Source organism: Eptatretus burgeri, chromosome 14 (assembly GCF_056783735.1).
Source record: "Eptatretus burgeri isolate ZD-2024b chromosome 14, Ebu_testis_v1, whole genome shotgun sequence".
NCBI lineage: Eukaryota > Metazoa > Chordata > Myxini > Myxiniformes > Myxinidae > Eptatretus > Eptatretus burgeri.
The window spans coordinates 59,998,881-60,011,574 of NC_140974.1; the positions used below are offsets into that span (position 1 = coordinate 59,998,881).

The following is a 12,694-nucleotide window of genomic DNA, read 5'->3' on the forward strand; positions in this document are numbered from 1 at the left end:
CTCTCCCACCCCTTCCCACTCTCTCCCACCCCTTCCCACTCTCTCCCACCCCTTCCCACTCTCTCCCACCCCTTTTGCTCTCCCCATCTCAGTATTCCCGTCAGCGAAGCAACTGGGGTGGTATTTGCTGGTGTTAGGATAAACGAACTGCAGTTGGAAGCTGCTCGGTGATGATCCTCAAAGGAGTCTTCAAAACAAAAACTTTGAGAACAAGAAAACTTCACAAATTGGTCCATGAATCATGATGCCACACCAAGATGGAGGTAATGGATTCTCGAAGGGATCTGATCTCATCTACCATTGAAATGTATCAGTGTGAGGGGTGCCAGCAGGGGGCGCTGTATATCAGAGAACGACGTATTTACTCAATTAGCTTGTGGTGAGCAGCACAATTATGGACAGAGTACTCGGTGGCTGGAGAATGTTTGTGTCATGTTGGAACGGAGTCAAGCGTCGACCTGAACGTGTGTCCGAAGTTTAATTACTTTCAAGTACAAACTCGCTCGCCAACGGCCCCTTGTTGAAATGAAATGACGAAGTCGTCCGTGAAATATTGTGAATCCATTTCTCAGTAACAATGGCGGCCGATTTACCAGAGGTGGTGTCGTGATCAAGTGCGGCATTCTTTCATTAATTCATGAAAACAAATTTTAATTATAAACGATTATCCCTTAGTTATAAATATATCCTATTATGAAGGCCCTCTATCTGTCGGGGGTATAGCTCAGTGGTAGAGCATTTGACTGCAGATCAAGAGGTCCCCGGTTCAAATCCGGGTGCCCCCTCTTTTTTAACCAAACCCACTCACCCGATTGTTTTAAACAATCCAGTCATCGTCACAAAAGCCATCTTTGTGTTGCAAGGTTACGTTTGTCGTCGTATTTTTGTCTCATCGCGCACGTTTTTTAATCACCGGTTCTGTTAACTTGACGTGTTCGTGCATTCTCTCAGCGATCACAAGAGGGACTCAGAGGCTGAGTGAGGATGACGTTGAAGTGTTTTTGTCTTTTGTAATTTTTTTTTCATCGAGCAATCAGAATTCTAATCTTTGGGAGTTATTTTCTCGCGTCTTGTGTCCATATTTGATTTTTAAAAAATCGGTATTTTTTCGTCGTGAATTTATTTGCCGGAAAGAAAGAAAAACGTTTCGACGAATTCGTTTCGTATGAAATCTCGCGATACTTCGTTGAGGCGATGAATTAGTTTCGTATGAAATCTCGCGATACTTCGTTGAGAGTTACGATGAATTCGTATGAAATATCGCGATACTTCGTTGAGCTGCGATGAATTCGCATGAAATCTCGCGATACTTCGTTGAGTTGCGATGACGACGAGCGAACGTCGCGCTTCCTGGGTTCTCACTCGAACTTGATTGTAAATTCAAACATCAGTTTAAAATATTGTATTTCTCATCGAATCCATGTTTTATCTACTATTTCAGATGTGACAGCAAACGGTGATGTAAAGATGATGCTGTTTCACTGAGGAAGTCGATTCAGTGAAATCGTTTCATTTTAGTTCCTTCTTACTCATGTTGTTCTCTTGGAAAACGCAAGAGGGCCTTCTCGAGCTGTTTGCGCGGTTTTCGTGAAGCAAATGTATAAGGGGTATAATTGTATATCTATTACGTCCGCAAAATGGCAACGTTTTTGTACCTTTGTCAATCCCCCCTTCCCCTCCCCCTCCCCATTCCCCTCCTCCTTCCCATTCCCCTCCCCCTTCCCATTCCCCTCCCCTCCCCTTCCCCTTCCCCCTTCCCCTCCCCTTCCCCTCCCCCTTCCCCTCCCCCTTTCCCTGCACTCTTCCCTTTTGCTCTCTTACCTCCTTTCCTGATATGATCTCTCAATCCACACTTCAGCTCCTCTCTCTCTCTTTCCCATAACTGCTTTTAATTGCCTCCTCTTGTTATTATTAATTCTAATTTTCCCAACTTCACCCTCCTCCCCTCCAACCACCATCAACCGACCAAACAAGTGCAAAAAAAAAAAAAAACCCAACCAAAACACATGCATCATGTGCAGCACAAGGATATTGGGAGACAAGGACAAATCAGACTGTATGGGATTTGAACCTGGTATCTCAAAATCAGGAGTCATGTCCTGGGATGATGACCACAAACAGGCCAAACTGAGAGACAAACGATGAATGGAATCAACAGGACATTGATTGAGATATATTGCCAACTGCCATGCGAAGTAAAGGAGAAGCTGATGTTATGGGCATTTTTTTTTTAAGTATACAATGTCGAGGCTCAGATAAGAGCTAACACACAGAATGAGAGAGAGAGAGAGAGAGAGAGAGAGAAAGAGAGAGAGAGAGAGAGAGAGAGAGAGAGAGAGAGAGAGAGAGAGAGAGAGAGAGAGAGAGAGAGAGAGAGAGAGAGAGAGAGAGAGAGAGAGAGACAGAGACAGAGACAGAGACAGAGACAGAGACAGAGACAGAGACAGAGACAGACAGACAGGAGAGGGATGCACAAATTAAAGCACAAAACTGTGAAACAGAAACATTAGAAGATCTGTGGAAGGGATGGGGTGGGGTACACGGGGTAAACAAGATGGGCATTACAGGGAATTTGAAGGAGGTGGGTTTGGGGTCCATTAATGAGGGTAGAAAAGATCATGGTTTTGGACGGGGAAAGATATGAGATGGTGGTGAACAGCTGTTTTGAATACCTGGAGGGAAGAGTGGGATTGAAGAGAGTGTTGGAGTTTGTTCCAGAGGTGGGAAAAAAGAGGAGTGAAGGTGAGCAGTGATTCTTGATTTTGGTAGTTTCACCAGAAGGGGGTTGCTGGCGGACATTGAGCACCCTGCGGAAATATGGGGAGGATAGATAGCAGACAGAGTGGGGGGGGGGGAAAGGCCGGACAAGAGATGGTAGAAGACAGAAAGACCACTAACCTCCCTGCGGTAAGAGACCCAAAGATTCAGCTTCATTGCAGGAGATACCAATGATCCTAAAAGCCTTGGTTTCCACAGCGTGAAGCCGAGAAAGGTATGAGACGGGAGCACCAGCCCAAAGAGAAGAGCAGTGCTCCACCAGGCTGCGGATGAAAGCTTTGTATGTGGTCAGGAGCTCAGGTGTGCCAAGGAAGGCTTTGCACGATGGAGGATGCCCAGTTGGCAGCTGCCTTTGGAGGCCAGCTTGAAAATGTGGCTTTCCCAAGAAAGATCATGGCAGATAGTGAGACCCAAAAGCTTTAATGAAAGGATGATTAATCCTTCGTCAGGGCAAAAGAGAGGAAGTTCAGTTTCTCAAACTCCTGGGTCTCACTATCTGCCATGATCTTTCTTGGGCAAACCACATTTCAAAGTTGGCCTCCAATAGCCAGTTGTGACTGGGCATCCTCCATCGAACAAAGTCCTTCCTTGGAAAAACCTGAGCTCCTGACCACATACAAAGCTTTTGTCTGCAGCCTGATGGAGTACTGCTTTCCCCTCTGGGCTGACTCCCCAGCCTTACATCTTGCTCAGCATGACACTGTGGAAACCAAGGCCTTCAAGGTCATCGGAATCTTCCGTGATGAATCTGGGTGTGTTGTCTAATCACTTACGTAATCACAGACAGGTTGGTGGTCTCTGTCAACTACCGCCTCTTTTATGGTCTTGCAACCTCTCCTCACCCCACCCCCCAGGATGGGAGGGAAGAGAGGCCACCTCTCGTTCCTTTTGTCCTGTTGCGTCCTTGTCCGTTCAGTGTTGTAGCTCTTCCACCTCCCATGACTGTATACAAAAGAGGGTTAGCACCCGAAATGTCGGCTTTTCCTATGTTTCCCACAATTACTACTGGTTAGGATACCTCGATCATTGTGTATCGATTACATCCATTATTCTTCCTGTCCGCTTTCACATGTTGACATTGGCCTTCACGAGCATGACCAGTTCCTCATTATTCAAAGAGACAAACACCCTGATGAAGTGAATTCATTTTCTACTTTTTCAGTGAGAGTGTACATAATTGGAAAGGAGAAATGGGCGGTTTGCGGGGTGGTTCAGACAGGTGTGGAAAATGGCAACATGCAGGGGTGGACGTAGAATGATGAGGTGCATCATTTGTTTATTATTCAACAACATATAATATGACTCGTTGGGTTATTTCTTGTGCAGGGCAAAATGGCAAAAGTTCGTGAAGTTCCAAGTAGCTCCGTTTACCATCAAATCTTCGATGCTGAGGTATGCCATTGTGAATAATGAACGGTGATGACCAAGCTCTTAATATCATTGTAAGCACATTGCTGCGGCTACCAGTTTCAAACAAAACTGTTTGTTTCGCTCCCTCCTGTACAGGTCCAACTGGTTCGATCTTTGACCAAGGCACGTAGAAAAGCATCCACACGGTCACGGTCTCTCCCTCGCAGCCTGAGCTGTATTCCCAATCAACCTGCATTAACAGCAGAGGGGAGAGTTCAAAGCATTGACAATTTAAGGTCGGTAATGGACTTAGGGGCTGTATGAGTTAACGTTAATGCTTGCACAGTCCTTTTGGAGGATTGATTCCACATTCGTTTAAGAAAACCAATTCGTAGCGATACAATTTAGATTTCATGAAATAAAGTTAATGAAATACCTTCTCTTAAATGACCGTCTTGTGAGGATATGAGATTTGGCATGGCAGGTGATAATCAAATGGGGATTTAAAACGTAAGCTTTGTTGAGGAGTTCCACAGAATCCTTCCCAGTGGGATTTATTGTGCTGTGCAATTCTCCAGGAACATTGATTTCTCAAAACTCTCTGAAAATGAACATGAAGCCGCAGTAAGGGAAGTCAGAGATCTTCCTCAGACTCTCGGTGAGATGATAAATCATTGTTTGTATAACTTGCATTCACATGGCAGCCTTGATGTCCAAACACCACATGTCATGTCAGTCAAAACACGTGTGTGTCGTTTCAGAAGGTGGAACAAAGCCCTCCCAAGTCTCAAAGTATCCACCTCCATGTGTGCATTGATATGTGTGGTGTGTATGTGTCTCTGACATTTTTTGTTGCAATGCAGAAATTAAATTCTCGTTTGCCTTTTATTACTTTTATACCTTTTCAGACCAAACAACCTTCACAGGTGTGTGCATTTTGTGATGTGTGCATCCGTTTTCTTCAGCAGCACCTGCGCAAAATGCACCACCTCGATAGGACCAAAGAAAATAATAAAATCAATGCTGTCCAGTCCAGGGAAAGTGGCAGAAACATTGCCATGTCCATTTAAGACCTGCAAGCAGGACAATTTTTTTTTTAATACGAGTTGGACCACCCTTTAAGGAGGAGGCATGAAGTGCAGAAAAATGACACAATATATCAGTCTGATATGCAAGGTGTAGTTTATGGACAAGAAAGATAAAAAACCTCAAAACAAATCTGCTTCATTGGCTTCACCTCGGTCGTCTGTAACCTCCGAGGTCAGTCAATCGAGGCCCAATTTCGCCTAACCTCGACAAAATTGCAACAGAAACAGGACCTGCTCTAAACAAGCCCCAAGCACTTGCCAAACAGCATACAAACAAGCAGTCATAGACTGGTACTTATGAAATCGTCAACTTGACCTCTGACCTTGTCCAATAAAAGCTGTCTCGAGAGAAGGTAGCGACGCAAACCAGAAGTTTCTACGATGATTCTGTACCAAACCATCAAAAATCGTAACGTCAACCGAAGCAAAAATCTCCATTTCTCCACGCAATTATTTAATATAATTTTATCAAAGTCACAAAACCGTAATATTCGGCCATCCACCAACAATCTTTACATAATCCGACGGCTTAGTGAGTCAGACATGCGACGATAACCTTTATTGGGATAAAAAATAACTTTTAAACACCATCTTTATCGAAAACACCGTCAGCGCGCACACGCAAAACCTTTACGCGACTCAACGACGCCTCTGCTCGAGCGCGCTGCACCACGTGACGAGCCGTGACGCGTCGAGTGAAATATTTTTTATACAATCTTAAAACGTCTCCAAAACATCCGATTTTTACGAGATTTTCGACAACCGAGTGTTAAGCGTCCTAAGCGATCGCAAAAACCGAAGACAAAATTAAAATCGAAGTTAAAACGACCTCGTAACGTCGACCAAAGCAAAAATACTCCATTTCTCCACATGAATTTACGGAATTATGTTTGACCTCACTGTGACCTTGACCTTTGACCGATTTTGACCAAAATCTAATCAGCACGAGCCATCACCCTCCTGAATCACGTGGTGTAATTTGACATTGGTAGCTTCTTCCGTTCTCGAATTATCGTACCTACAAACAAACACACACACAAACAATCAAACACACAAACAGAGGACGGATGTCATCAATATACTTACGAAACCTTTAGATTTCTTAAGTAAAAAAACACAGACAAATGTAGGTGGGGAAAAACAGTCAATTTGTAATAAATCCAAGATGGCTGCTTGGTGCTGGTTTTGCACAATACATCTTGTTGAACATTACATTCAGCGGATATATGTGGGGTTGACTTAGCCTCTCATCCTTCTGAGGTTGGCGAAATGCGTACCAGTGCACTGGCAACAGGGGCAATTGCATCAGCGGTGCAGCCGTGCTTCCAATAAATGATAGCTTCCCAGCAGCCACGCTGCCATATGTAAAAACAGAACAGATATATGTTCTAAGAGACATACCGATGCATGAAACATGACACAACTATTATCACTGAATAAATTCTGAAGATTATGTACAACCAAAAAATCCAAAATGCGCACCATATTCCAAGATGGCTGTCAATTGCACTGCAAATATCTCTTACACAGAAATATACATTGATATTAGATTTGAGCGACATAGTTATCTATATCTATGATTGTGTGTGTGTGTGTGTGTGTGTGTGTGTGTGTGTGTGTGTGTGTGTGTGTGTGTGTGTGTGTGTGTGTGTGTGTGTGTGTGTGTGTGTTCTTCTAGTGCAAAGGAAGACAGCATCAAACATTGTGCAAAGGCTGAACCTGAGGTACAGTGAGCGACACAATGAAGTGTTGGTACAATTTGGTGAAGACCTTTCACATATTAGTATGGTGAGCTTGACACCGAATAAATCACGAAACCACTTATCCAAAATTCTCAGATGAAGGAATACCTGTAATTATTTATATGGTTTTAACATGGCTGATTATCTTCATTTACTTTTAACCATTTTGCTTACTTTCGTTAGCCTCGCCTGATACCCAATGGAGTGGAGAGGCTGTTGTAACAGGTGCATGCATGAGTGTCTGTCCGCACACAGATCTACTTTAATACACATTGTTGATTCTCAGATAGACCCTGGTGACACACTTCAGTTGATAGCTCTTTATACTTTTTTACAACACTGAAATTGGAACAGAGTTGTGTAATTTAACCGGCCTGGCAGGATGGAGGTTTCCACCCTCTCCTCTAAGCTGTCTCGCCTCGGCTGAGCTATAAACTGTTATCCTGGTGTTTCACAGCCAGGGCGATTCATCAACGTTTGTGCCGTCCTTTGGATGGTCGTTAAACGGAAGTCTCATCAGCCAGCATTAGTTGGTAGATGTAAAAGATCCCATGGTGTCCTTATAGCTATCACCGGCACCATGAGCAAATTAAAAATTCCTGCTCTAACTACTGCTCGGAAGGCAATGGCAAACCACCCAGTATAACCTTTGCTGAGGAAGCTGCTTTGGCACCATCAACACTCAGTATGGTGCATCAGAGAGAGGAAGAGTATAATTTAACCTTAACAAGTGAATAATGTACATATTCTGTGGCCACAGTAAATCTAGTTTCAACATAACATTTGCAGCATTCTCTTCGGCCTTTTGCAGCACATGCCCGATCACAGCCTTGACTTGTGTGACTGGGCATCCTTGGTTTTGTTTTGAGCTGGCTAGCCAAGTTTGTAGTCTGCAGTGTGCTGCAAGGCCAACAGATTTGACCAGTGTGTCCGGGCAGCCTTAAATAACCATCCCTTTCACGTCATGAGGCGCATAGAGGTGCCGAGGAAGTTTCATTTGGCTAAGGAGTATAGTCCTGGATGGGTTTCCACTCCGACGTAAGATACTCGAATGGCTTATTATCCCATTAATCTGGTACTCATTTTGCCGACCTTGGAAAGATGATAGGCTAAGTCAACCCCAACTGGTGTTGTTCCAACAGCTCGACAGGGGCTCAAACTCAGGACCCTAAGATCTTAAGCCAGCTACTTTAACCATTAAGCCAACACCAGGCTTCCTGGGTGGCTTTAGGCATGCTTTAACAAAGTTGTCGAGTTTATCCCTTACATTTTTATGCGTAATTAATTACCTCTGCCACCGAAGGTGGTTACGTTTCCACCCCTGTATGTCTGTCTGCCCGTCCGTTGGTTTCTTGCAAAATCGAAGATTTTTCAAGTATATTGGTCAGTCAATTTCGTTTGTCTATCTGTCTATCTGTCTGTCTGTCTGTTTATCACCTTCAGGTCACAATTTAAAACTGATCTTCACAAAACTTCACAAAGTTGTGGAGGTAGTCTCAACTGAGAAGCCGAAAGATTTTGAGGTCAAAGGTCAAAGATCATCTTGAGGTCAAATTTCTAAAATTATCATTTTTCATCGGATTGACTTGAAATTTGAACAGGATTTGCATACTGCGTCACTGAATTGGGGAACCAATTATTTTATTTTTGAGATCAAAAGGTCAAAGGCCAACTCAAGGTCAAACTTCTAAAATCATCAATTTTCAACTGAAAAATCGTCAATTTACATCCTATTAACTTGAAAGTTGAACAGGATTTGCATCGTCCATCACTGACTTGGGAAAGGAATTTTTTTGAGGTCAAAAGGTCGACTCAAGGTGAAACTTCTAAAATCAGCAAATGTCATCTGAAAAATCATCAATTTTCATCCAATTAACCTGAAAATTAAGCAGCAATTGCATTGGGCATCACTAAATTTGGAAACCAAGTATTTTTGAGGTCAAAGGTCAACTCAAGGTCAAACTTCTAAAATCATCAATTTCAATCTGAAAATTTTTCAATTTTCATCTGATTGACCTGAGCTTTGATCTTAATGAAATGGACAATTTGATGTATCCATGGCAACCTTTGGTTCAGGGGGTGGATTTTGTAAGTATCTTGCTCTGCATGACATCTTTTTCTTGTTTGTTTGTTTATCTGTTTGTGAACAAAATATCTCAAAACGTTGTGGATGGATTCTGACAAAACTTGGTGGGCAGGTTAGGTATGTAACAAGGAATAATACATTCGATTTTGATGAAGATCCGGATCTGGATACGATAATTTTTCGGTGATTCTTCACCATTGAGTGATAGGGTGAAAAACGACATAAAGCACGATATTTCAAAAAGTTGTGGACTGATTCGGAAAAAACTTGGGGGATGAGTTCATTAGGTGACAAGAACAAGCCGATTAAATTTTCGTTCAGGTCCGAATCCAGATTCGGCCAGTCAGTGGGATACAAAATGTCAACTGCTCAGCCTGGTGGAGGTGTGAACTCCACCGAGTTCCCTTCTCGTTTAACCAGAAGTTAATTTTATTATCTACTACCACTCTTAAGGAGCAATAAGATAAAACAGTTGGTGCTGTTTTAGCTCGCATATGGGTTCACATTCATGTGGAATAAATTCGCTAGTTTCTACCTTTTTCCACATGAAAGGTGCTGTATGAAGGAGGGTTATAAATTTTGCCATTAAATCATGGTTGAATAGACTTTTTTTTGTGTGCAATGTCGAGGCTCGTTGAGTAGCTAGAAAACAGAATGGACCAGGACATAATTAAATGAAAAGAACATTGGAAAGAGGGGATGTGGACTGGAGGGGGCATACAAACAGCAGAGAGGAGGGACAAAATAGGAGACATGGAAGAAGGAAGACTATGGGGAAGAATGAGAGCAAGGGGATGGGGAGGTCAACACAGGGCATGAACAACCTGAATACAGGCACTAACTCTCAATCACAGAAATGGAAGGGAAAACTGGGGAAATAGCAAAAATGGAGCAAACAAACAAAAAAATGAAGTGGATGGTGAGGAAACTGCGGGAAACCTGATAACCTGGAAACCCAGAAATACGTGGGCATACTGGCAGACTGTGTGCACTTTGAAGAAACCTGGGGAGGTAGGTGGGGTTGAATGGGGACAGAGCACGGAAGGGATAGAAGGTACAAGATCAGTAGAAGACAGAGAGATTATTGACCTGTCTGTGATGTGAACGTAAGAGGCCCAGATACTCGGCCTCATCATTGGAGATACCAATGATTTTGAAGGTCTTGGTTTCCATGGCGTCAAGTTGAATAAGGGGTGAGGCAGGGGTGCCTCTCCCCAAAGGGGAGCACTGTGCCTTGACGTAATTCATGAGATACCGAAACGAATACAAATTTGAAGTGTTTTTGTTCAGTCAATGATACTATGTACTAAATAGGGATTTAACACGTCTAACCCTATTTGTGAATTGTACCATACAGAGGTTTCAATGCCTAACAGATAAGCTGTCCAACTTGATACCTGTGTCGGTTTGTGTACACTAAAACATATGCAAGGGCAAACCAAACAAATTATCTTTTCCTCTCTCCACTTTTTCTTGTATTTCATTGTAAATTGACGAGCAAACAGTCGTACAATGACAAATATTTGTTGGAAAGATTTCCTTGAAGACAGCAAATCCGAAGGCAAGTTGAACAAGTTCGCAATTCTGAAATATTCAAAGCCAAGATTATAAATACACAGCCAAGAATAGCGAGTGTTTTTTGGGCAAAGAAACGAAGCATGTTTATGTCCACAGGATGTTGAGGTTGAGCTCCGACAAGCTGGACACAGTCTTATGGCCAGTCTCGCAGAGAAAGAGGGGGATATCGAAGGAGTTTTGGCCATCATGGTCAGAGAAAAACACCTGGAGAATTGGACCTTTCAGGTACTAAGCTTTTCTTGTGGCTGTGACACTTACCTTTGCAAATGTTGTTTTCTGTCAAAAGAACCATGGGTAAGGAAATGGGGTGTTGGCTGGAAAAAAAGTAAAATTTTGAACGTGGCCAAAAGGGTGGATGTACTTATTTATGGCTTTAAAAAATTGCACTAGCTTGAATAAACTGGAGCAATGAGTTTGGCAAATTCTAACTGAAATGTAGGTCAATGAAATGAAAACTACTCTGAAAATATGAAATCTATGTATGGCATGGCAGGAAGAAATCTTGAAGGTGAAAGGATTTTGGGTTCTTTTCTTTACATTATTAGTTTGGAATAGGTCTGGCAGGATACCTGAAAGGTACGCACACTCGCCTTCAAGCTGTCTCGCCTGGGTTTTAATCCCGACCCAGCTAAAAACTGTAATCCCAGTGTTTCACAGGCAGGGTGATTCATCAATGTGTGTGCCGTCCCTCAGATGGACATTAACTGGACGTACTGTTTACCCGCATTAATTGATGAACGTTAAAAATTCCACGGTTTCCTTCGTGAAGAATAGGCGAGCCATCACTGGCACCATGAGCAAATTACAAATTCCTTCTCTAACCTACAGAGGGCACTGCATCAGCAGCAAACCTGCGCCCCTTCATCCAATGATGCTAGTCACAGCCATGTGGCGTATACGAAAGACGAATAATAATAATAATAATAATAATAATAATTATAATAATGAGTTTGGAATCGACGTAACCTGAAATTATGCCAGCGGACATGAACGTGCGAGTGGAATAATGGTGCAAGCAGGGAAGGGAGGAGGACTTACCGTCCAAAGAGTACATTCTGCAAGGAGACATTTACATCAGGCATTGCAGGGAACACGACCGAAAAGGATCAGGTGTGCAATTGCCTCATATGCATTTTTACAAGCTTAAACCACGTACTGTTTTCTCGATTGAAGCGCAGTTTTTGTTTTAAAGATTTGAAAATCGAACAATGTTGACAAACCTGAACCCTACAGTTCATTCATTCATTCATTTTGTATGCAGTCTGTGGCTGCTGGTGGCATCATTGCTGGGAGTGTGGCTGTACCACTGATGCAGTGCCCTCTGTTTCCAGTAAGCTTGTACTCATTTTGCCGACTTCAGAAAGATGGCAGGCTGATTCAACCCACCTTGTGTTATTTAATGGCAGGACAGGGGCTCAAACTCAACAAACACCTGAAGACCTTCAGCCAGCTACCTTAACCGCTAAGCCAACACCAGGCTTAACCCTACATTTATGCATAGTCATAATTGTGCTTTGAAAGCAATGTTCAAACACCATAATTTTAAGACCAAAAGTCATCATAATTCAAAGTAAACTGATGTTTTTGCCCTCATGGCTTTAATGAGTTGGATAAACTGTCCTGAAACTTGGTGATAAAAATCCCTTAAAGCTGAAGAACACTTGAAAAGCGACCTGGTATTATAGAAATCCTAAATACAGTATTGATTTAGGCCAAGTTGCTATTTTCCAACTTCCGTAGTGTCATTGTCCTCAAGTGAATGGTACAGTAAGGAAGGGTGTTAGACTTATAAAAGTAGACCTGATCATGGAACGACTGTGAATTGAAACACCAGATTCGGTGGTGTAATGATCTGTGTGTCTGCTCTGAGTCTAGGATGTCAGTGGTTTGTACTCTGGCCAAACCACTGACACATCAATGACTTAAAAAATGGAACTTGCTGCTTCCTTGCTTGATGCCCAGCATTTATACATGATAGAGCACTGATTAATTATAGGTTGGCAAACATTATGCATGCTTGGTGGGCCTAATGGCCACTCCTGTGATGAAGTTCCTTCTGAAGGAATTTATAT

At 42.7% G+C, this 12,694-nt stretch overlaps 1 protein-coding gene and 1 non-coding gene across 12 annotated transcripts in view; both read left to right on the forward strand.

The window, feature by feature from the left end:
* Window positions 1–713: 713 nt before the first annotated feature.
* TRNAC-GCA (transfer RNA cysteine (anticodon GCA)) lies at window positions 714–785 on the forward strand. Its single transcript has one exon. It is a non-coding gene; the product is annotated as a tRNA-Cys (tRNA).
* Window positions 786–1,242: 457 nt separating this feature from the next.
* The window catches only part of CCDC180 (coiled-coil domain containing 180), a 119,836-nt gene continuing 108,384 nt past the window's right edge, over window positions 1,243–12,694 (forward strand). For 9 of the 11 annotated variants that reach the window (XR_015051289.1, XR_015051290.1, XM_085855106.1 and 6 more), the window contains exons 1-6: window positions 1,243–1,374; window positions 4,105–4,170; window positions 4,285–4,424; window positions 4,707–4,786; window positions 6,895–7,004; window positions 10,719–10,847. Coding sequence is in view for 9 of the 11 variants with exons in the window: in XM_085855106.1 (XP_085711232.1) it covers window positions 1,294–1,374; window positions 4,105–4,170; window positions 4,285–4,424; window positions 4,707–4,786; window positions 6,895–7,004; window positions 10,719–10,847 (606 nt within the window). In the remaining 2 variants the exon portion in view is untranslated. Of the gene's footprint in view, window positions 1,375–4,104; window positions 4,171–4,284; window positions 4,425–4,706; window positions 4,787–4,889; window positions 4,954–6,894; window positions 7,005–10,718; window positions 10,848–12,694 lie in introns of those variants that run through there. The other 2 variants (XM_085855110.1, XM_085855111.1) reach the window with 2 other exon arrangements.